The sequence below is a fragment of the Antechinus flavipes genome, chromosome 2 (assembly GCF_016432865.1).
Source record: "Antechinus flavipes isolate AdamAnt ecotype Samford, QLD, Australia chromosome 2, AdamAnt_v2, whole genome shotgun sequence".
NCBI lineage: Eukaryota > Metazoa > Chordata > Mammalia > Dasyuromorphia > Dasyuridae > Antechinus > Antechinus flavipes.
Genome location: NC_067399.1, coordinates 522,319,921 through 522,343,488, shown reverse-complemented (window position 1 = coordinate 522,343,488; position 23,568 = coordinate 522,319,921). Strand labels below are relative to the sequence as shown.

The 23,568-nt window shown below is 33.3% G+C and overlaps 1 protein-coding gene across 2 annotated transcripts in view; it reads right to left on the bottom strand.

Moving 5' to 3' along the window:
* Positions 1-23,568, bottom strand: part of USP8 (ubiquitin specific peptidase 8) — a 59,909-nt gene that overhangs the window by 5,189 nt on the left and 31,152 nt on the right. Inside the window, exons 8-17 of one of the 2 annotated variants that reach the window (XM_051980629.1) lie at positions 23,348-23,510; positions 19,968-20,112; positions 16,867-17,090; positions 12,784-13,323; positions 7,865-7,951; positions 6,946-7,026; positions 6,274-6,536; positions 3,702-3,914; positions 1,605-1,815; positions 116-352 (exon numbers count right to left, since the gene is read on the bottom strand). In XM_051980629.1, coding sequence (XP_051836589.1) covers positions 116-352; positions 1,605-1,815; positions 3,702-3,914; positions 6,274-6,536; positions 6,946-7,026; positions 7,865-7,951; positions 12,784-13,323; positions 16,867-17,090; positions 19,968-20,112; positions 23,348-23,510 — 2,164 coding nt within the window. The remainder of the gene's footprint in view (positions 1-115; positions 353-1,604; positions 1,816-3,701; positions 3,915-6,273; positions 6,537-6,945; positions 7,027-7,864; positions 7,952-12,783; positions 13,324-16,866; positions 17,091-19,967; positions 20,113-23,347; positions 23,511-23,568) is intronic. The other variant, XM_051980630.1, reaches the window with a different exon arrangement.

Sequence of the window (23,568 nt, the reverse complement as noted above, 5' to 3'; positions counted from 1 at the left end):
TTTCAAATATATAACAATCTTTCTGTGCTTAAATGCAGTTTCTTCGGAATTTCACGAGATTTAAAAATATATACATCTAGCATTTTAGTCAGTCATGTTTTAATCTGAGGCTTACCTGTAATGTACATTTACTTGTGGATGCTAGTGGTAAAGACAAATACATAAAAGCCTCAAATGTCCTAGATTTTTTGTGACAGGTGAGGCACTGTACTGTGGATTTGAACTGGCCCTGAAAAAGTGCAACGATAATTGACTCATTGAGCTGCTTGTGCTTCTGCCAGGCATGTTCAGCTGCTTTGAAATCATCAAGATGATCATTATTTTCCTCTTTATGCCTCTTTCGGTTATCAGCCTAGAAATGAAATATTTAAATTCTTATTAAACTAAGAATGCTCGTTACTTGAATATGTAGATTGAATGCTACTCAATAAATGCTACTCAACAACACTGATGAGTTCTCAAAGACTCTTGCTTTCTTCTCTCAGGTGACAGAAGATGCTGACAATAAATGAAGAGATATGGAAAACACTCAGCAAAAAGCTAATTCCTCAGTGTTTGAAATGACGACATTGGACATATTTTCCAAGGGTACCTCCAATTTTATAATCTAATAGTCAAAAATACTGGCCTGTCCTCATTATTTAAAATTCACATTTAGATTATAGCTTTGGCAAACAACTGTTACATGATTTTTCCTACTAAATCTAAAATGCCTGATTTGTGAAGAGAACTCTTCCATCAAACAACTGGATGAAAGTTGTTTGTTGTTTTAAAGATGATGATGATGATGATGATGATGATGGAGATCCTCTCTATGTGGAACTGACAAGCTTCATTCTCAGGTCATAACATCCAAATTTACATATAGTATAAAGGACTCAATTATATGGCAACAAATAATACAATGTAATATAAAATCAGAAAAACAAATCTAAACACAAGTACTTTAGGAGACATGGAATGTAACTGCTTTGGGGGAAAAGTAAATGAGGGCAGTTCACAGCCAAATATGATCAAGATTTTGGTGAAAATTTTCTGCATTCAGGATTTAAAAATATACATCTACACATTGATATGGTGTGCACATATAGGCCTACAGTTATTTTTCCTCTGACTTGCCACTTCATTAATATAGAGAGTGCTCTATATAGTCTTTCTACCAATGCATTCTACCAAGTCTGGAACTTAATAGTCTTAGGGATTGGGGCACTGAGAGGTTAAGTAACCTGCTTAGGGTGAATTCAAAATTAGGACTTGAACCAAAATCTTCCAGGCTCTGTGGATAGCCTTCTATCCAATCCATGTGACTGCCTATAGTTTCAATGCATCAGGGTTATAATAGACAACTGTCCACAAATACACTATGACCACCGAAACAGCAAATTTCACAGATATCAAAAGTCAAGACTTTCTAACATTTAACAATCAAAACCAAATTCTGATATTTGACAAATCTATTTTTGAAATACCTACATATCTTAGGCCCAATATTAGTAGTGTCAGGACACCATCAAGCAAAATACATATGGATGTTGGATAAGATTACAGCACCACTGAGTAATCCCAATAAGCACTTTGCAACATTCAAAAATAAAATTCCTTACTTTATTCAAGTCTTCATGGAGTCCATCCATTAGGAACAGAAGCAACTCTTGTGAGTCTTGCTGGCTGTATCCTGAGAACTGGTCATTGATCTTTCCAATTGTGATTTTAAAATCCTTTGGACTGATATACCTATATTGTCCTGTCCACAGAGCCTTCATAATTATCCCAAACTCCTCGGCCACTTCCCCTTTATGCCCTAATAAATTTGACCTTTGCAAATAAAATAAAAATTATAAGTAACAAAGAATACACAGGAGTAAAAAAAAAGTTACAAATATCAAATGATTCAAGTATTTTAAATAAATTTAGTAAATATTTTTAAAGTGTTTACTATGCAGATAACAAAAATTAAAAAAATTAATATTTATATCGTGCAGATTGTGTATCAATCACTACGCTAGAAATTTTACAATTTTTACCTCATTAATCCTCACCAACACCAACAACCTGGGTGTTAGATGCTATTATTAGAACTATTTACGGATAAGAAAATGGAGGCAAACAGAGGTTAGGTGACTTGCCCAAATTCACACAGTTATTGACTGTCTGAGGATGGGTTTGCACTCAGGTCTTTGTGACTCCAGGCCTTGAGCTTTGCTCCAGGGATCAGAGTTCTCTGGGTAAGGTAGAATTTATACCTTAATACTCTACAGGAGTCCTCAAACTATGGCCTGTGGGCCAGATGCAGCAACTAAGGATATTTATCCCCCCCTCACCCAGGGCTATGAAGTTTCTTTATTTAAAGGCCCACAAAACAAAGTTTTTGTTTTTACTATAGTCCGGCCCTCCAACAGTCTGAGGGACAATGAACTCTGGGCCCTTATTTAAAAAGTTTGAGGACCCCTGCTCTAACAGGACATGACAACATGAAGAAAAATAGGAGACTGAGTCAGATAGGCAGGTCAGCTTTGAATGCAGAGGACTGTGGATGCCATGTAAACAAATTCAGATTTTACTTCTGAGGCAGCAAAGAGCTTCCCCCACTGCCAAGTACATCTGATTCATGATATCAACATTCATGAATAAGACCCTCTATTTCTGGCTATCCCTCAACTTTGGAATACTTCACTTTCTCCTCTCCACCTATTGCCTTTCCTGGTTTTTAAGTCACAATCAAAGGAAGCTTCTCCCAACCCTTCTGGATGCTAGCACCATTCCTTGCTATCTTATATAGAAATAGGTTGTATAAATTGGTTTTCTTGCTGATTCCCTCCTTAGGCTGGAAGATCTCTGAAGATAGGGACTGTATTTTGCTTCTTTTCGTATCCCCAACATTTAGAACAGTGCCTGGCACAAAGGAGCTACTGAATAAATGTTCACTGACTGACTAGAAAATTTTGGGCAGAGGAGGAATTTGACCCAAGACATCTGTGGTATAATGGAAGTGGAAAACATCTGATTCAGAGGATCTGAGTTCAAATCCCAATTCCCCATGGACAAACGTCTGGGTGGTCATTTCTGTGGGCTTTGGTTTTCTCATCTTTAAAAATAATACAATTGAACGCAGCAATGCCTACAGGCCCTTTCAACTCTAGATTCTAATAGTGCCCTAATCTCCATCTGAGAAAAAAAAAAAAAGTCTATTACTGAAACATCTAAACAACTTGTCAACTTCAATACAGATGATTTTTAGAACAAAAGAAAATTTAAAGCAAAAATTTAACTTTAACCCCAATCTGACAGACTTGAATTTTGTGCCAAACTTTATAATTAGCTTTGCATAATTTAGGCCTAATTCTCCTTCTACCTGCCTGATGGATAAGAGACAGGCCCCCTACTGCACTTGGCCAAATTCTTCCTTTCTTCCACATTCCTCTACTTCTGCTCATCTTACACATTTCTAATCCTCTTTCAAAAGAGAAAAAAAATGAAAGTTCATAATACATTTTTAAACTCTTTTTTCAAAAATCAGAGGTTTTTCTTTTTTTTATTTAAAGACGAATGCTCTCTAACATGACATCTAGATCTATATGAAATTTGGTTCCATTTGTGTAAAGTAATAGAATACCTTACAAACAGAATAACAAACTTAACAACCAACAAAATAATTTCATTCCGGAACAGAATAAAAGAAAAATTGTTTCAGTATTCTTTACCTGTTAATGTCATCCTGATAAAAGTTTCTGTTGAAATAATCAGCCAAATGAGGAGCATTACATAGGCACTGTAATATCGAATTCATATAACAAGTGTTCCCTAAATTTCGAAGTCCAGTAAGAGCTGGCCCTGATCCTCCAAACACAGGATTGAGATTACGAATCTGAGAGGCAGAGAGCCTTGAGATTTCAGCTTTGGGATAGCATGCTGGCCTATAAAGGAAAGTTAAGGTCATTGAAATTATGTAAATCTGTATGTAAAGTCAGGTGTCATGATAAGTCTAATGTAAATTCAATGATGATGATTCAAATGGCAGTAAATTTGGCAACCTGTGAGCAATCTGAGCAGTGGATTAAACATTTACAAAAAAAAAGACACCCACCATGAGGCGCGAGGAATCAGATATCTGACTTCTCTGCATTTAATTGTGTCCTAGGACCATCACTTTTCCCACAACAGGATAATCTCAAATTGCAATCTGGGATTACTAGTGTCAAAAATCCTGTGAGGACTTTCAGGAAGAGCAATGTACTCAGAAATGAGACAGAATAGTTCCAACATTAGGAGTTTGCCTTCAAGATCCTTTAGCCCTAGAAAGAAAGCTGAATACCACTTGAAGAATTCTGTTCGAGTATTAACTATCTAAGAAAGACCAAGGGAAGTAAGCTATCCTACCAGTACAACTACTAGCACCTCTTAATATCATTTAATAAGAGTTCTGTCCTAATATTAACCAGCTAGGAAAAACCAATGGAAGTTAGGTAACAAGAAAATGAGAATTTACATTGTACCAAAAAGGAAAGGATGTGGAAAAATCAGGACACTAATATTGTTAGTAAAGTTGTAAACTAGTCCAAACATTCTGGAGAACAATTTGGAACTAAACCCAAAAGCCTACAAAATGGGGAATAAATCTTTTGATCCAACAATACCAGTTTTAGATCTATATCCCAAAAAAAATCAAAGAAAAGAGAAAAGGATTTATTTGTACAAAAATATTTTTTTAATCAACTTTTCCTCTGGAGGCAAAGAATTGGAAATTAAGGGAAATCCCATTATGGCAAATGAATATTATTGTCCTATAGAAAATGATGAGCAGGCTGATTTCAGAAAAGCCTGGAAAACTTATATGAACTAATGCTAAGTGAAGTGAGTAGGACTACAAGAACAGTTAACAGCAAGATTATATGATGATCAACTATGACACTTAGTTCTTCTCAGCAATACAGTAATCCAAGACAATTGTTAATTTACTTCTGGATGCCATCCGCATCCAGAGAGAGAACTATGGAGACTGAATACAGACTGAAACATACTTTTTTCAAAGTTTTTTTGGTTGTTTAAGCTTTTTTTTTCTCTCATGGATTTTCCCTTTTGTCCTGATTTTTCTTTCCCAACATTATTAATATGGAAATGTTTGAAATGACTGTATATATTGTATTTAACATATTTAACACATACTGGACTACCTGCCATCAGAAGGGGTGGAAGGAAGGAGGGGAAAATTTGGAACAGAAAGTTTTGCAGGGGTAAATGTTGAAAGATTACCCATGCATATGTTTTGTAAATAAAAAGCTATAATAAATTAAAAAAATTTTTTTTAAATGACTGTATATGTATAACCTATATCAGATTTCTTGCTGTCTTGGGGAAGGAGGAAGAAAAGAAAATTGGAACTCAAAAATCTCACAATAATGAATGATGAAAACTATCTTTATATGTAATTGGGGAAAAATAATAAGCAGGATGCCTTCAGGAAAAAACTGGACTTATATGAATTCATGCAAAGCGAAATGGATAGAACAAGGAGAAGATCATACACAGTAATAGCAATATTGTACAATGATAAACTGTGAATGACTTATTCTCAGCAATACAATCATCCAAAATAATTCCAAAGGGTTTATGATGGAAAAATGTTATCCACTTTCAGAGAGAGAACTAATGAATTTAAATTAAAGCATACTTTCAAAACTGTCTTTTTTTTTTTTTTTTGGTCTTTTGCAATATGGCTAATATGGAAATATGTTTTAGATGACTTCATATGTATAATCAATATAAAATTGCTTGTCTTCTCAAGGAAGGAAGCAGGAAGAAGAAAAAATGATTCAAATAAGATAATATAAATATTTTACATATATTTGGGAAATATTTGATGCAATTAATAAAAATTTATTGAAAATATTTTTAAAAAGAATTTCACATTGTACTCTGGGAAAGCTGCTAAATGCCGATTCTCAAAGTAAAAACACAATAGAGGATAAAAACTCTAAAACACTTTTCTTAATATGTGACCTGGGAACCAAAGTGTACTTGTTAGAACTTAGATTACATTAATGTTGAGAATAATGATAATGATGATGATGATTATTTCTACTATGAAAAATTTACATCAGAGTGCTCAATAGTGTCATCAAGACTAGCACCATTTTTTCCATTCAAATATATTTCACTGTAAATGGGACGCATAACAAAAACTTTTGATGCCCCTCAAGTGAAAACATTGGACTTGGCAACCACTGCCATAAAATCTAATGATTATTCCAGTTTTGGGTAAATGAATAGGCTTACTTGTTCTCCCGATTGACTGCTGGAGTTATTGTAGGCTTCTTCTTTTCTTCTTCCTGAATGGCTTGGGTTATATCTGGAGAGGAGTAGGAGCGCTTCAGTTTGGAAGGTTCCCTATCCCGCTCAGAAGAAATCTGTGGTTTGGCTTTATGAGTTGGAGGAGTAGAAGTAGGAACAGAAGAAGGAGCCATTTCCGGTGGATACATATGAACACTATTGGTGGGTGAATGGTAGTAACGAAAAGTTCCAGTGATTGGGTCAAGGAACTTAGATGGAAAGGAAAAAAAAAAAAAAGGTCAAACAAGCCAAACTACTATTATATAGATATATTTCATCATTAGAAATACTTCTGGCTTTGAATATCTAGCTTTTACAACTACAGAACTTCAATAACTAACTAAATAATACTTTAAGCACAGAATATTCAGGCTTTTTGGATCATTAATTTTTTGTAATGCCAAATAGGAGAAACATCCATGTATCCCAATAGATCTTTCATGTTGCATGGAAAAACAGTTGTGAAGTTAAATACAATCTTTTTATTTGGGGAAAAAAGGACTAACTCTACCTAAACATTTGGAAATACTATATTAATTCATAGAGAATACAAAAAAGAATTACTACTTGATACAGAGTAATCTTCTTATTTTACTTTGGAATTAATTTAACTTTTACCTTGGCCCAACCTGAAGGCAATCCTGGTACTATTCTTCCCATTTCTTCACTTCGAGCTCTTGTTAAAGGCTCTCGCTGAGACTAAATGAAGAAAAAGAAACAATGTATATAAAAATACAAATTGCAACACAAGCAAATAGTTAATACGGTACTCTCTGACTTCTGACAGTAAAACTTTTTAAGAACTAAGTTTTTAGACTTCCTGATTGTAATATTTTTTAAAAAAGAAAAATTTCCTATCTCTGTCTAGCTGGAAGAAAGGGAGTTTTGGCAGTATAAAACTATGAAAATATGAATGGTAAAGTAGCTGGAACTAGTTGGAAATTAATCAGAAAAGCTTTGGATTTCAATGAGCAGAGTGCCAATGAATTACAGGAGACCTGTTGCTAAGCCTTCTTTTAAAGTAATCTTTCTATTCTCAATATTCTTTAAATATAGTATATCCCTATCCCCTTCAAATATATGTTTCTATATTCTCTTCATAAATTGTCCTTCTGAAAACAAAGAAACCTCACATAGTGTTTATAATAACCTATTTTCTCAATTACTGCATACTCTCTAATAAACCAAGTATAACATACAAATATAGGCAATAAAAGTCCTCAAGCTAGAAAAAGAACTTTTAAAATAAAAAGCCTAAGGATAAATCACAAAGGAAAAAACCCATAAAGGGCTAAAAGTTCATTCAAAAAACAACTTAACTACTTATAAAATAATAAGATACTTGTTACCGCTAAGAAATTATACAAAATACTTTAAGTAGAAGACTGAAAACATCATTTTGCAATATAGTAGTGTAAAACATGGAATAGCTTTCTCCTAGAAAGCTTAAAAATCAAAAGAAATGGCTTAAAACAATCAATACTTTTAATGTTACAGATCTGTAGTTCTTTTGCACTTCTTTCCAAATACTACTTACTTTAGGTCTTTCATTATCTTCAGTACTTTCACTAAAAGTTCCTGCCTTTGGAACTCCAATTTCTGGTTGTCCTTTAGTTTTAATAGGCTGGAAAGAAGTTAAAATTTTAGAAGTAAAAAAAAAAAAAATCATGTTTTTCTACCATATAGCTGCATTTTATTGAAAAGTACCTACACATCAATCATACTTCAAACATTTTTTTTTTAATTACAAGAAAACTACAAATAGTACTAGGATTTAATTGCCAGAACCATGGAAGCCCTATCAACTCAAATACATTTGAATCTCTTTATGATTTCATAGGGCTCTAAATATAAGGACAAAAATCAAAATGAAATGATTTTGACCAGTGAATGCCAACAGATACAGGCACCAAAAGTTGCTATCACTTGAACACTTTTTTTCTGAAAATCTCTTGTGATTTTTAAATTCTTAAGGACAATCATTATGAGATTAACTAGTTCAACTAGATTAAGCTGTCACATTTTTCACAGGGAATTGTTTAAAATATTTTAATGGATCTGTAATTTCCTTTTACTGGTATAAGTATCAAGCCAGAATGAGTATCTTGCTCAGATGAATATGCTCCAACCCTAAATTTCAAATACTTAAAAACTAGTAGGATTGAACATTATACATTTTAAGGGTACTGGTTTTTCTCAAAAGCTATTTACTTAACTGCTCTCATCTCATTTAAAATTTTCTACAGCAATGTTTTATTTCTCTGGCAGGATTAGGAAATGACTTTTTCCACATAAGTGAAATTTTCCAAGTATATGAAGCATTTTAAAGGGGCAAATGAAAAACAATTTAATCATTTTTAATGCAATTCATTATTAATATTTCATTAAATTTTTAAATGGCAAAGAATTTGTCTATTTATTCTTGAAGAGTCAGGATCAGAAGCACAAAGAGCCCAAACTTTCCTCTTATACTAAATGTCAATTTGATCCTATGTTTTTTTAGTTCAAAGCTTCATTTTTGTTTTATTTTTGTCTCTTTTCATTCATTAAGGTTTTCAAGTGTGAATCTTGATTTGCTATCAGTAATATTTTTCAAAGTTGTTCTTTATCTAATTTGTAATCATATAAAAGTAATCTCAACAAGATTCTGACAGGCTTTTAAAAATCTCTTACACCATTACCTCTTTCCCTGCATTTTTACTCTTCTCAAATCTCTTGAACCCTGCTGATCAGCAGAATGGGCTCCACTGAAGCTGATAGAATGGTCTACCTGGGCAAACATGTACAAGGCTAAGTTAAGCTTTAAATTATGGCCCTTTCCATTAGGTTACTGAAGTTCCTGGCCTTCTGGTAGATTGTGCAAAAAAACAGGATTCACTAATGTGCAAGAAAGGCAGGGGAGTCATCTCCAGTCTCTCTTAGCATCCCATGCCCTGCCCTGACTTTCTTCCCTTCTCAATTTTGACATAACAGTTAACCTGTCCAACTTCCTACTATCCTTAAGTCTTGAATTTCTTGCCTCTCTGTCTTGAGAGGTTATGCATTGCTAAACCCCAAACCTAAATCATTCCTGCCATATGCTTCCTGCATTCTTACTCCAGGCTGCTACAGAAATTATACAACCATGTAGACAGGGTTTGCTACAGATATATCTTATTGAATCTTGACTATAGTTTCATTGAGGTGAAATAGTTAGAAGAGATAGGAAGTCAAGAAGTCCTGGGTTCAAATAATGCCTCTAACACATATAGTTAATGAGAAATTGGGCAAGTCACTTAATTTCAGCAATTCATACATTTTTTCTAAGGTATGATAATCACTACCTTATTATGGCAAAGAGTTTTTACACAGCTCAACAAAATGACAAACTATGCTATGCAGGGTTACCCAAGATGAATAGGTCATAGTGGAGAATTCTTAACAAACTCTAGTGATCCATTGGAGAAGGAAATGGCAAATTATTCCATTATCTTTGCCAAGAAAATCCCATGGACAATACTAAAATGATAAAAGAGAAATGACAGTGAAACATGAGCCCCTCAGGCTGAAAGAGGTCTAGTGAGTTGCTGGGGAAGAATGTAAAACAAACACAGTTCTAGAACTAATGACTGAGCCAAAGCTGAAAGGAAGCTGTGCTGTGGATGCATTTGGTGGCAAAAGAAAAGTTCAATATTCTAAAGATCAATATCACACAGGAATCTGGAATGTAAGATCTATTATCCAAGGTAAAATGAATGTAGTCCAATAAGAGATGGAAAGATTAAACATTGATATCTTTGGTGTCAGAGAACTTAAATGGATAGGAATGGGTAAAAGTAGTTTAGGTGAACACTACAAATACTGTAGGCAGGAATCCATTAAAAGAAATGAAGTAATTTTTCACACAAATAAAGTCAGATCTAAACAACTGAAAAAATATTAATTGTTCATGGGTAAGATGAGTCAATACAATAAAAATGACAATACTATCTAAATTAATCTACTTACTGGATGCTATAGCAAATTACCAAAAAATCACAGAGCTAAAAAAATTAATAACCTGGAATAATAATCTGGAAGAACAAAAAGTTGTCAAGAAAATTAAGGGAAATCACTGGAAAAAAAAAGTGAAGGAACATGGCCTAACTGGACCATATTTCAAACTGTATTATAAAGTGGTAATCATCAAAACTATCTGGTATTGACTAAAACATAAAATAGTGGATTAATGGAATAGATTAGGTACACAATACAAAACAGTGAATGACTAATCATCATTTAGCATTTGATAAACCCAAAAATCCAAGCTTTCAATACAAGAACTCACAATTTGACAAAATCTCCTGGGAAAACTGGAAAAAAGTATGGCAAAAACTTACTACATGTCAAATTATCTCATACCAAGATAAGGTCAAAATGGACACATAATTTAGATATAAAAGGTGATTCAATAAACAAATGTGGGGAGCAAAGGATAGTTTACCTATCAAATCTATGGATAAGGGAAGAATTTAGAATCAAACAAGAAACAGAACATTACAAGATGTAAAATAGATCATTTTGATTAAATTAAGGTTTTTACACAAACAAAACTAATGCAGATAAGATTAGAAGGTAAAAATCTGGGGAAAAAATTTTATACCAAGTATCTCTTTGATGAAGGCTCTGATAAAGGCCTTATGTCTCAAATATGGAGAGGACTGAGTTAAATTTATAAAAATAGAAGTTATCCCCCAATAATCAAAGAATATGAACAAGCAAAGAAATCAAAACTATCTACCATATGAAAAAAATGCTCTAAATAATCACTGACTAGAAAAATACAAACTAAAACAACTTTGAGATGCTACCTAACAGATTGGCTAATGTGACAAAATAAAAAAAAAGGAAAATGGCAAATGTTGGAGGCAATGTGGGAAAATTGGGGTACATTGTTGGTGGAACTGTAATCCAACCACTGTGAAGACCAATTTGGAACTCTGCTCAAAAGCTATAAAATTGCATACTCCAATCTAGCAAAACTATTACTAGGCTTTTCTTTCAAAGAAATTTTTTTTTTTTAAAGGGAAGAGGAATTATTTATACAAAAATATTCACAGCAGCTCTTTTTGTAATGGCAAAGAATTGGAAACTGAGGGGACTTTTCACAATTAGGGAATAGCTGAACCAGTTGTGGCTTATGTTTGTAATGGAATACTATTTTCCTATAAGAAATGATGAGCAGGATAATAGAAGAGTGAAACGAATAGAAGAACAACAATGTACAGTAACAATACTGTACAATAAACAATTGTGAAAGAAAAGCAATAAAATGATCCAAGACAATCCCAAAGGAAGTATAATGAAAAATACTACTCATCTTCAGTTAAAGAAACTGATGGAACCTTAATGCATACTGAACCATAAGATTTTTCCCTTTTGAGGGAGAAAGACTTCATGTTTTCTTCCACAAAATGTCTAATACTGAAAATATATATATTTTACCTGATTTTATATATATCCTATATAAAACTGCTAACTGTTTCTAACAGGAGAAAAGGAAGGAAAAGAGTGAGAGAATTTGAAACTCAACATTTAAAAAAATTAATGTTGATAACTTTTTACATATAAATAAAAAAATACTATTTAAAAAAAAGAAGCAGAAGAAAGGGAATAACCCTTATAGTCAATTAAAAAATGAGAAAAGTGTATTGGGGAATAATCTCAAAAAATGAGAGAATGAGATCTGTTTGAATCTAAGGAAAACCATCCAACATCACAATGACACAATTCTATGCTTCAACTTAAAATGTTTTCTAGATTTCCTAGAAATAACACCCAAAAAGAAGGAAATATAAGTGACTCTATGCATGGACATTACAATATTAAATCCTATCAATCAATATTAAACCTAACTATTTATGTACTTTGAAACCAAACGTAGAGAAGCTTTATATCAGGGGTCCTCAAACTATGGCCTGCTAGCAGATGCAACAGCTGAGGACGATTATCCCCCTCACTGAGGATTATGAAGTTTCTTTATTTAAAGGCCCACAAAACAAAGTTTTTTGTTTTTACTATAGTCCAGCCCTCCAACAATCTGAGGGACAGTGAACTAGCCCCCTATTTAAAAAGTTTGAGGACCCTGCTTTATATAATTAGTTAAAACAAACTGGAGCTGGCTATGGCTCAGATCATGAGCTTCTTATTGCAATATTAAAATTAATATGAATTATGAATAGGAAATAGAAGTGATGAATAGATCTAAGGAATTTAGGGTTAGGGTTAAGGAATTATATCTGATAGAGTACTTGAAAAGTTATGGACAGAGGTACAGAAAATAGCCACAAAAAAATTCCAAAGAAAAAGAGCAAGAAAACAACACAAATGTCTTTCCAATAAGGTTCAAAATCTTTAAGTTATTCTTAATCTTCAGTGCTTACTTGGTTACTGTTGCTCAGCTGATAAGTTTGTGCTGAGCCTTTCTAGCTTACTCACCTTGCTGGGACCTGGATCTGCTGGTCCAGATGAGTGGGAGACATCTGATACCAGCTTCCTCTGGATTTCTGGTGTCTGACATCCCTTCTCTCGGTCCTCCAAAGGCTTTGCAGATTCTGCCGTTTCACGCTCCCTTTTAGTTGGTCCTTTTGCTCCTCCCACCTCCTTCACCTCCTTCTTGTCACTTCCCTCATCCTCCTGTTGTGGCCCAGCTCCCTCCTCTCTCTCCTCAGCCTCCAGGTTCTCTCTGGTTTTCTGTTCCTGCTCTTCCCTCTTCAGTTTTTCTTTCTGTTCCTCTTGCCGCCTTTCTCGAAGTTCCTTCTCTCGTTTGCTCTTCTCGATCAACAAAGTAGTTTCTGCATGAATACGAACCTTTTCTTCTTCTGTTAAAGTATCTACCACAGGGGCATAAACTGGCTTTGTAGAACGATCAGGAACAACTTTCCCATTCTGTGGAAGCTGATGATCAAGGTCTGTTGCTTCAGATTTTAGTCTATGATCATCAGGCAATTTGGTTGGTGGCTTTTTACTGCGATCAATCTGGAATAATAAAAACAAAGGATAACATACATATACTGTGTCAAAATTTCAAGAAATTTAATTTTGGTTCTTGAAACCAGATATTTTCATAAAATAAAAGTAGTTTCGCAAAGAAAAAATTATCTGTAGGTTTTCTGGGACAAGTGATTTTGTAAAAGGTTAGAAAGAAAAAATTTAAATGAAATCTCAAATACTACTAAAGTGTTTAAGAACATAGCTCTCACTGCCCTTTAATTTAACATAATATATGAGTAAGAGCTGTCTTCTGACCAAAATAAAAAGTTTAGACCTAGAAAGCATGTAGTCATTAAATATCCTACAAAATTTTTAAAATTTTTTAAAATGAGCTACTTTGGGGCAGCTAGGTGTCACAGTGTTTATAATACCAGCCCTGAACTCTGAGTTCAAATCTGACCCCAGACTCCTTAACACTTCCCAGCTGTGTGACTCTGGGCAAGTCACTTAACCTCAACTGCCTCAGCCAAAAAAAAAAAAAAAAAAAAAAAAAAAAGCTATTTTGCAAAGGATTCAAGTGAAATAATTGCATGCAAATTGTCCAAATTCTTTAGATGCTTAAATGGGTGGTATTTGTTTCTTGTCACTTTTAATTAGTACACTGATGCTACACTAGATTACAAAAGACGCAAAATATAGAGAACAGAAGAAGCAACTCCCCCTCAGCAAATAGTCCATTCCAACCTCAGCTGTGTATTTACAGAATTCTTTTTCTTTATACATTCCTCGGTCAAGAAAGGTTGGTACACTAAAGCAGGGGTCCTCAAACTTTTAAAATAGGGGGCCAGTTCACTGTCCCTCAGACTGTTGGAGACCCAGACTACAGTAAAACCAAAAACTTTGTTTTGTGGGTCTTTAAATAAATAAACTTCATAGCCTTAGGTGAGGGGGATAATCGTTCTTAGCTGCCACATCTGGCCTGCCGGCTGTAGTTTGAGAACCCCTGCACTAAAGGGTCAGAGTTAAAACAATTTGGGTTTAGGTGCTAAAAAATAGTTTATTTTCAAACCAGATGATGAAATAAACATAAATAAATTAATATATAAAAAGCTAAAAAATGCTATTATTAACATGCTCATTTTTTTTGCCTGTCTCAATCAAGACTAAAGATCCTAAATAATAAAGAAACAGATCTTCTCAATTTCTAACAAAAGAAAACTGCCATATTTGATAAAGTTCTACAACTGGTATCAAGAAGGCCTGAGTTAAAATCCTGCTTCAATTCATTTACTATTTGTGTGAACTCAGGTGAGTCATACTCAATTTACTCTAAAAGGGGATAATAAAAGTATACCGGGGTCCTCAAACTTTTTAAAGAGGGATACAGTTCACTGTCCCTCAGACTGTTGGAGACTCGGACTATAGTAAAAACAAAAAGTTTGTTTTGTGGGCCTTTAAATAAAGAAACTTCATAGTCCTGGGTGAGGGGGATAATCGTCCTCAGCTGCTGCATCTGGCCCTCTGGCCGTAGTTTGAGGACTCCTGCACTAAAGAGTCAGTTAAAACAATTTGAGTTTAGGTGCTAAAAAATAGCTTATTTTTAAACCAGATGATGAAATAAATATAAATAAATATATAAAAAGCTAAAAAATGCTATTATTAACATGCCCTTTTTTTTTTTTGCCTGTCTCAATTAAGACTAAAGATCCTAAATAATAAAAAAACAGCTCTTCTCAATTTCTAACAAAAGAAAACTGCCATATTTGATAAAGTTCTACAACTGGTATCAGGAAGGCCTGAGTTAAAATCCTACTTCAATTCACTTACTAGTTGTGTGAACTCAGGTGAGTCATATTCAAGTTTACTCTAAAAGGGGATAATAAAAGCATACCAGGGGTCCTCAAATTTTCTAAATAGGGGGCCAGTTCACTGTCCCTCAGACTGTTGGAGAACCGGACTATAGTAAAAAGAGAAACTTTGTTTTGTGGGTTTTTAAATAAAGAACCTTCATAGCCCTGGCTGAGGGGGATAAACGTCCTCAGCTGCTGCATCTGGCCTGCAGGCCGTAGTTTGAGGACCCCTGGTATATACCTTATAGTAGCAAATGAAATAATATACATGAAGAGTTTTGCAAAACTTACAGGGCTATGCAAAAACCAGATATTATTACTATTATTAAACAAATTATACATCTTCTAAACAAAACCTTAAATATAAGTCAGCAATATTTTAGAAAAGGAATATGAAACATTATACTAAAAAAAAAACAACCTTAAACTGGGTGAGAAATCTAAGAGGGAGTCAATTTTAACTTTCATCTTTTAAAATAATGATCTAATGAATAGAGGAAAAATGCCGGGATCTATTACTTTTCAGGTTTTTTTTTTTTTTTGGGGGGGGGGGGAACGGGGGACGGTTTGTTTTTGTTAGTAGAAGATTTAGACTAAAAATTTCCAAATAAACTTGCTGTTTGCATGATGAAATTTTTTGGGGAAAAACTTAACAATCATATATTTCATAATCAATTATCAACAACAGGAAATCTATGTCTATTCTATGCAAACATTATTAAGTGAACAATATAGGAACAGACATTGTCCTTTCATTGATGTAGGCACCTCATGCTACCAATGGAGATCAGCAACTTCTCTGAAACATTATCTTAGAGGAGGTGGTAACTGGTGTGCTAGAAAGTTAAGTGAACTATACAGAATTAGCCACAGAGAAAAATATATCAGAACTAGGAGTTAAATTCATGTCTTCCTAGCTTCAAAACCAGCTTTCAAGCTACTAGACTTCCTTAGATAAACTCTCTCTATTATGGCAGATTTCTGTTGGCAATAGTATTTAGGAAAATACTAGCAAGAGAGGTATTCCAAGAGATGCTCAATTATTCAAAGAACCAAAAAACCCAAAACCAAAACTTCTGTTTTATTGCATTATAGAGTTGGGAAAGTGGTAGGCTTGCAATCAAGAAGATTTGGGTTCAAATTGCATCTCTGACATTCCTTATTGTTTACCAGTATCCATGATTTCATTATCTGAAAAATGAGAATCACAGAACCTTAGATGCAGAGACAGAAGCGACACCTAACCAATTCTCTGATTTTATACTCAAAAGAAACTGAGGAACAAAGAATATTAGTGTCTTATCCAAAATCATATAGATAGTAAGTGGCAAAGCCAGGAGTTGAAAGCAAGTAACTGAACACTAACTTTAATACTTTTTCCCTCAGCATCTCCCTGAGTATTACTGTGAAGATCAAATTATCACAAGCTGAAATCCTTAAAGTGCTGGAGAAGTATCAACATCATTGCTGCTGTTATTTATTGAGTGGATATTAAGTGGATCATTTAAGATGAAGCTTAGTTTAACAGCTTTGTTATTTTATTGAAGTAACATTTGTATTCAAGGATTTGAGTTATAAGGATTCCATCTAAATTTAAATATAAAGCTAAAAATCAACCAATCTATCTATCTACTTTTGCATATTGCTTTAGCAATTTTACTTTGTATGAGAGGAAAGGATACCTATCAGTCACCCAAATGAGACAGTAGCAGACTTAAATAGATTATTAAGAACATACCTGAGGAACATTTTTCAAAATAGATGTTGGGTTAGCTACAGATGAACCATCAGATTTAGAAACCACAGCAACTGGTCCAACTGGAGTTACTGTACTTAGTGATCCCATCCTCTCGTGATTATTTCCCAACTCTGCATTTTCATTAATAGCTACAGGAGAAGGTTGTATCTGGGATACAGGATGAGCAGGGACTGGTTCTTCTAGTGAAGGATATGTAAAATCCACTAGAAACCACAAAAATAAAATCTGAATTTAATTAAAAAAACCAATAAACTTTTTTTTCTATCTACCAAACACAACATAAGTAAAACCAAGTATATACCTCATTTAAATACTACACTCAATCTAAAACCAAAGTCAACAATATATACAAACTAGAAACCATTCCAATATGATTGGGAGAAAATTCAGAATTTTCAACCGTCACCACTACTACTAGGTAGTCTACTAGCAATGCTAACTATAGGAAAAGGGAAGAAAAAAGTTGAGGGAATTAAGTACAGGCAAAGACAAAAACAAAATGATCAAGAGTTTGTTAAAAATTAAATGAAACAACATCAAAGTTGTAGTTTATAAATTAAAATTCATATATATCATCAGCATCTCTGTCTAATCCCAATAAAAAACAGCAGGAAGGGAAGAGAGCAATCCAATTTTAAAACTATAAAATATATACTTTGGAGACTACCTACCAACACACACACACACACACACACACACACACACACACACACACACACACACACACACACACACCCCCATAGACTATGTGTGTCTATATTCATGTCATATGAATATAAAACAGTTTATAGAAATATAGACCTAAAAAAAGTGGAAAAATATTAATTGCTCATGGGTAGATTGAGTCAATATAATTAAGATGACAATCCTAACTAAATTAGTTTATTCTGTGTCATAATAATCAAACTATAAAAGAATTAGTTTATGTAACTTTTAAAAATAAACTCATTTGGAGGTCAAGAAACTCAAAGGAATTAATGGGAAGGGGGGGAAGTCCAAAAGAACCAGATCTCAAACTAATAAATAGATAAGTACTTTCAAAACAATTTGGTATTGATTAAAAAATAGATTAATAAAGAGTATAGATTAGGTAAACAACATCTAAAGCAAACAAACTTAGTAACTTTGTGTTTGAAGAATGCAAATACCCCAGTTACTATATGACAAAAACTATTGGGAAAATTGGATAATAGTCTAGTAGAAATTAGGCAAAAATGACATTTTATGCCAAACACCAAAATAAGATCCAAATGACTAAATGATTTAGTCACAAAAGATCATGATTGATAAATTAAAGAATTGCCAAATTTCTTTTCACATCTGTGGATAGAGGAAGATTTCATGACCAAACAAGAGATTCAGAGTATCAAAGAAGATAAAATGGACAATTTTGATTACATAAAATTAAAAAGGTTTGGCACAAACAACTTGAATACAGGTAAGATTAGAAGGAAACCAGTTAAGTGGGGGAAAAAAAATCTATGAGGCAAGTTTCTTTGATTAAAATTTCACTTCCTTAGTATATAATGAACCGATTTAAATTTCTAATGATAACAGCAATTCCCCAATTGATATGTCAAAGAATATAATCAGGCAGTTCAGAATGGATAAAACCAAGTTGTCTATAATAATAGGAAAAATACTCCAAATCACTACTACTCGGAAAAATGAAAACTAATCAAACCTGAAGTTCTACCTTATATTGGTGGATCTTTATACTGATCAAACTGACCCACCCCCTCCACCCCCCCAAAAAAAATTACAGATGTTAGAAGGAGTGTGGAAAAATGGACACTGGTGATGGAGTTATTAATTGGTCTAGTCATTTTGGAAAGCAATTTGGAAATATGACTCAAAAGTTCCTTTGACTTAGGAATACCAAGACTAGCTTTATATGTCAAGGTATCAAAGAAGGAGGTTCTCTATATTAAAAACCTTTATAATAGTTTTTTTTTTTTTTTTGTGGTACTAAAAACTAGAAACTAAGAGAGTACTTATCAAATGGGAGAATTCCTAAATAAATTATGGTATATGAACATAATGGAATTCTACTGTATGGCTAGTTATGATGAAGGGGCAGTTTCAGAGAAATCTGGGAAGACCTGTATGACTTAGTGGAGAGCAGAACCAAGTGAATAATTTATATAACATATACAATAACACTATGAAGATAAACAGCACTTAAAGCCTTAAAACCTATTAATGAAATGATCTGTCATGATTACAGGGGAGAAATGATGAAACATGTTTCCTGTCTCCTGACCAAGAGATAATGGACTCAGCATATAGACATATGTTTTGTACATGGCAACATAAGAATTTTTATTTAAGTAATCATATTTTTAGTAGTGTTTTAATTTTTTTTTTTTGTTTCTGAATTAGGGGCAGAGGGAGAGAGGAAGAGGAGAAAAAAAGAGGGAAAGAAAGAGAGGAAGAGATTTTAAAATGATCAAAGACAGATTCAGAGGAACCTAGGAAAATTTCTATGTAATGATATGGAGTAAAATGAACAGAATCTGGAAACCCATTTTATAATTATAACATTAATATTGTAAAAGCAATTTTGAAGGGCTAAAGAACTCTGATTAATGCAGTGATTAACTGCAAGTCCCTCCAGAGGACTAATATTAAAGAAGTATGAAGAATACGAAGAATAGGACATAGTTTTTGGACATGGCAAATAGCCACACTGTAAAAATAAACTCGGAAAGCCATAAAAACTTGGGTCAACTAAGACCATCCATGATTCCCAAGGACCAAGATGAAGTATGCTTTTTACCTCTTTACAGAGAGTTGATGGACTCAAGTACAGAAAGAAGCATATACTTTTTTGGGTACAACCAATGGAAAGAAATCTGTTTTGTTTAACTATGCATTATTTGTTACACGAATTGCTTTTTTCCCCCCAGAGGGGTGGATATGGGAAAAAAAGAGGAAAAAAAAATTTATGTTAATTAAAAAAACTTTAATTTAAAATGGCAAATGAAAATACAATCAAGAATTACGCTCTGTGCTATTCAAAAGTAAACAATTGATTTCAAAACATTTTAACATACTCAATTTTAAAGAAAAATACGTACATGAGATAGACACTTCTTCAGTCTTGCCACAGGCAGGTGGAGTTACCTTAGCATTTGTTGTAAATTGGGGATAGCAAAGGAGCCAGTTTTCATAACCTCCTTCTAAAACTAAAGGTTCATTCTTTAGGATAGTTTTACTTTCCCACTACAAAACAAAATAAACATATTATTTTAAAAATAGAAGCAATTTCATGGAATCTTAAAATATTCCATATTCCATAAAGCTGAATTTTTAAACCACACTTCTTTATTTGCAACTTATGTTTTTCATGTACAATAAACTGAAAATGTGGCATTAAGTCAAAACAAACAGAGAAAATTACAGGGATTGTTTGCTTTAAAGAGAAATTTTAAAGCACTGATTAACTTTTCCCTTATCAATAATCAATGACAATGTTCATATTTAAAAATCTAGGACAATGTTCATATTTAAAACCCTATCTAGAGAAAACATAACTGTCTTTGCCTTCAACAAAAGTTTTAGTGAATGCAAAAGGTGAACTATTTGCTTAGAGAAACCAAGATAGTTCTAAAAACTTGGCTGAAAGAAGAAATACCAATGATTCCTTTAATTCTCTTGGGTTGAGGGATTTTAGGTTTGAAAAGGACAAAATAAAGAAAACTAATCACAAAGTTAACAACAATCTGTAGCTAGTGATCTTCACATTACTGTTTAGAATTACTAATCACAAAAGCTCTTCTCCATAGTAAGTCCCATGGCTCTTATAAAAAGAACAAAATCACTCAGCTAAACCAGAACACACAGATATCTAACTAACCCTATTTACTACCTGTACAAAAGACTCTGACAAATAATAAATATTAAAGCCACAATGCTTAAATAAAATGTTCTGTCCCACATAAAATATAGTGGATACTTTTTGTTTTTCCCTCTGTAAGGGATGTTATAAAAGACGGTATAAAAAAAAATTACCTAAAGAAATTCAGAGTGTTTTGAACTCTTTAGGCAAAGGCTTTATTGGAATGAGTTCATTCTTTAATCACTTTGTACATTTTACAATATAAGGGAAAATATATACAGGAAATCTTCTAGAAGCCTATATTTTTGAAGATTCTTCATGTTTCCTGCCAGTCCATAAGTAACTCAAAAGATTTCTGCTGAAACTTTTGCTCTGGATGCCTGGAAACTCTCCAAAAAAACAAGACCTTAGTACAAAAGAGATCTTAGCAACTTTTTAGTTGAATAAAAAGCAGGAAGTTGAAGAGGGGGGAATGGTATCATAGAAAAGAGATAACTGTATTTTTCCCCTCTAAATCTCGTTGGTACACAACCCAAGAATAAAGAAAGTAATGGAGAGAACAGGACTAGTGATGATGAAAAAAATCTTTAAATAGAAAATTTCCACAAAATACATGTTATAGTAAATGATTTAAAAACATGGTAATTTTGTATATCTTTTGGTGTAAACTTATAAGATGCATTTTCTTTTTAAAAAGATCAGCGTTTGGGTAGCCAGTCCATATTCAGATCAACTATTAGTACTCTATCTACTATAAAAGAATTGAAAAAAACTTCAAAAAAATGAAAGCTAAACAACAATTTAAAATGTTCCATGAAAGGAATAAATAGTGTCTCTGCAAATTACCTCTTTGGAATGGAGAAGGTATCTTATAATAAGGTATTCTATATAGTTAATGTTCATTTAAGTATATAGGTACTGATGAAGATTTTTTGGTGTTTTAATTAACTCAATCTTTATGACCCCATTTGAGGTTTTCTTGGCAAAAACACTGGAATGGTTCGCCATTTCTTCTCCGGCTCACTTTACATATGAGGAAACTAAGGCAAGCAGGGTTAAATGACATGTTCAGGGTCACACAGCTAGGAAATATTTGAGACCAGATCTGAACTTAGGAAGATGAGACTTTCTGATGTAGGCCCAGTACTTTATCCACTGTGCAACCTAACTACCCCCATGAAGATTTTATTTACTGAGAAACTTGATTCAGATGACTTTGTGCATAAGAAACTTTCGGCCTCATTTTCTCATATGTTAAACTAAAGGGATAGAATCAAAACTGAATGCTGCAAAATTAAAATGACCAAATCTGGCCTAAAGGAAGAAATATAAAAGACATCACTTCTCTGTACGAATAAGTAACCACATGTGTGATATGCCCATATTATATCTTGCTTTTGAAATGTTGGTTAAATTTACATTTTCTGCATATCCCTCACTTTTTATTCTTTATTCTAATGAGTAACTATCTTAGAAGCGATCAAGAAAGAGATACAGTGTAAAATAAATGTAGCTAACAAAAACCATGTATCAATAAAAAAAAATTTTTTTTTTGGAAAAAAATAAAATTTTTTAAAATGAAAGGTTGAACTAGATGATCTCCTATGGTCCCTTCCAGTTCTGAATCTATAATAATCCTATAAGACTTTGACCTGATTTAACTGAGTTAAGTTTCAAAGGAAAATATCAATCCTCCTCTCTAGTATCTATTGAAAACACCTATGTCCTTCCAAAAATGGTACCCTTGGAGCTTCTGTTGAGGACTAGTAATGACAATTGTTACTAATGATAACAAAAAAATACTGCAAAATACTTAAAAACATGGAAGAGTCCATTTCTAAGTAAAAGTCTGAGCCCATAACATCCTTCTACTTCCTGTCCTGCTTCTACTTTCTAGCCACCTTCACTCCTGTTATCAAGCTGCCTCCCTATAGCTGAGAACAGATCTGGAGATTTGGGGGAGGGGGAAGACAGAAGGAGGAATAATATTAAGAAAGCTGGGGTATATTTCAACCAATTATCTAACAGGGAATGTAAAAGGAAGTTAACAAGAGGGAGCCACAGGAAAGCATGGTAATGGGGCAAACTAATAGAATCTAGGGTTCTGGGTATAAGGAGGAGAATAAGAAGAAGAGATAATTAAAGGACATGTGATAGAATACATGCGATAGAAAGAGAAGAAAGAAGTCATTCAATAAGTATAGAGGATAGTAATTTGTAAGGAAATAAAACTTCTATTATCAATCAAATATTCTTCATTTTACTTCTGTTTGCTGAAATTTTATGTTACATTGATACTCAGAGCTTTAAGTCAGTTTAAAAAAAAAACATTAAATTTTTCTAAGCAATTTTAAAAATTATTTGTTAACAAAAACCATTAGAAAAAGGCCTAATTCTTCAAACAGAAAATGTCACATTATTTCCTCCGATACATGTCTGTTTTGAACAGAGAACATTGCTTTTCTAGGGCTTAATAAATTAATAATAAATATTTAAATTTGCAGGAAGAGAAGAAAAGAAAATCCAACCCCAAAGCACCACATCTTGCTCTTTAAGTGTTAGCAAAAACTTTTTTTTTTTAACCTTAGAGGGTGGAAATAAACAAGGAACCTTGCTAACCTTAAAAAGTGCATCTTTCAGACTCTGCAGAGTTGTTCCAAGCTGTAAATCTTTGGCAGAACTAAACCAGTCAAGAAGTACAACATAGTCAACGCACCCCCGCTTCTTCCATGCATCTTTAGAATTATCTGGGAGTTTTGCTTCAATCGAATTAGCAGTGACTCTGAAATTTAGCAACATATGCATTGAGGCAAAAGGACATCAGACTTTCTATTACATTG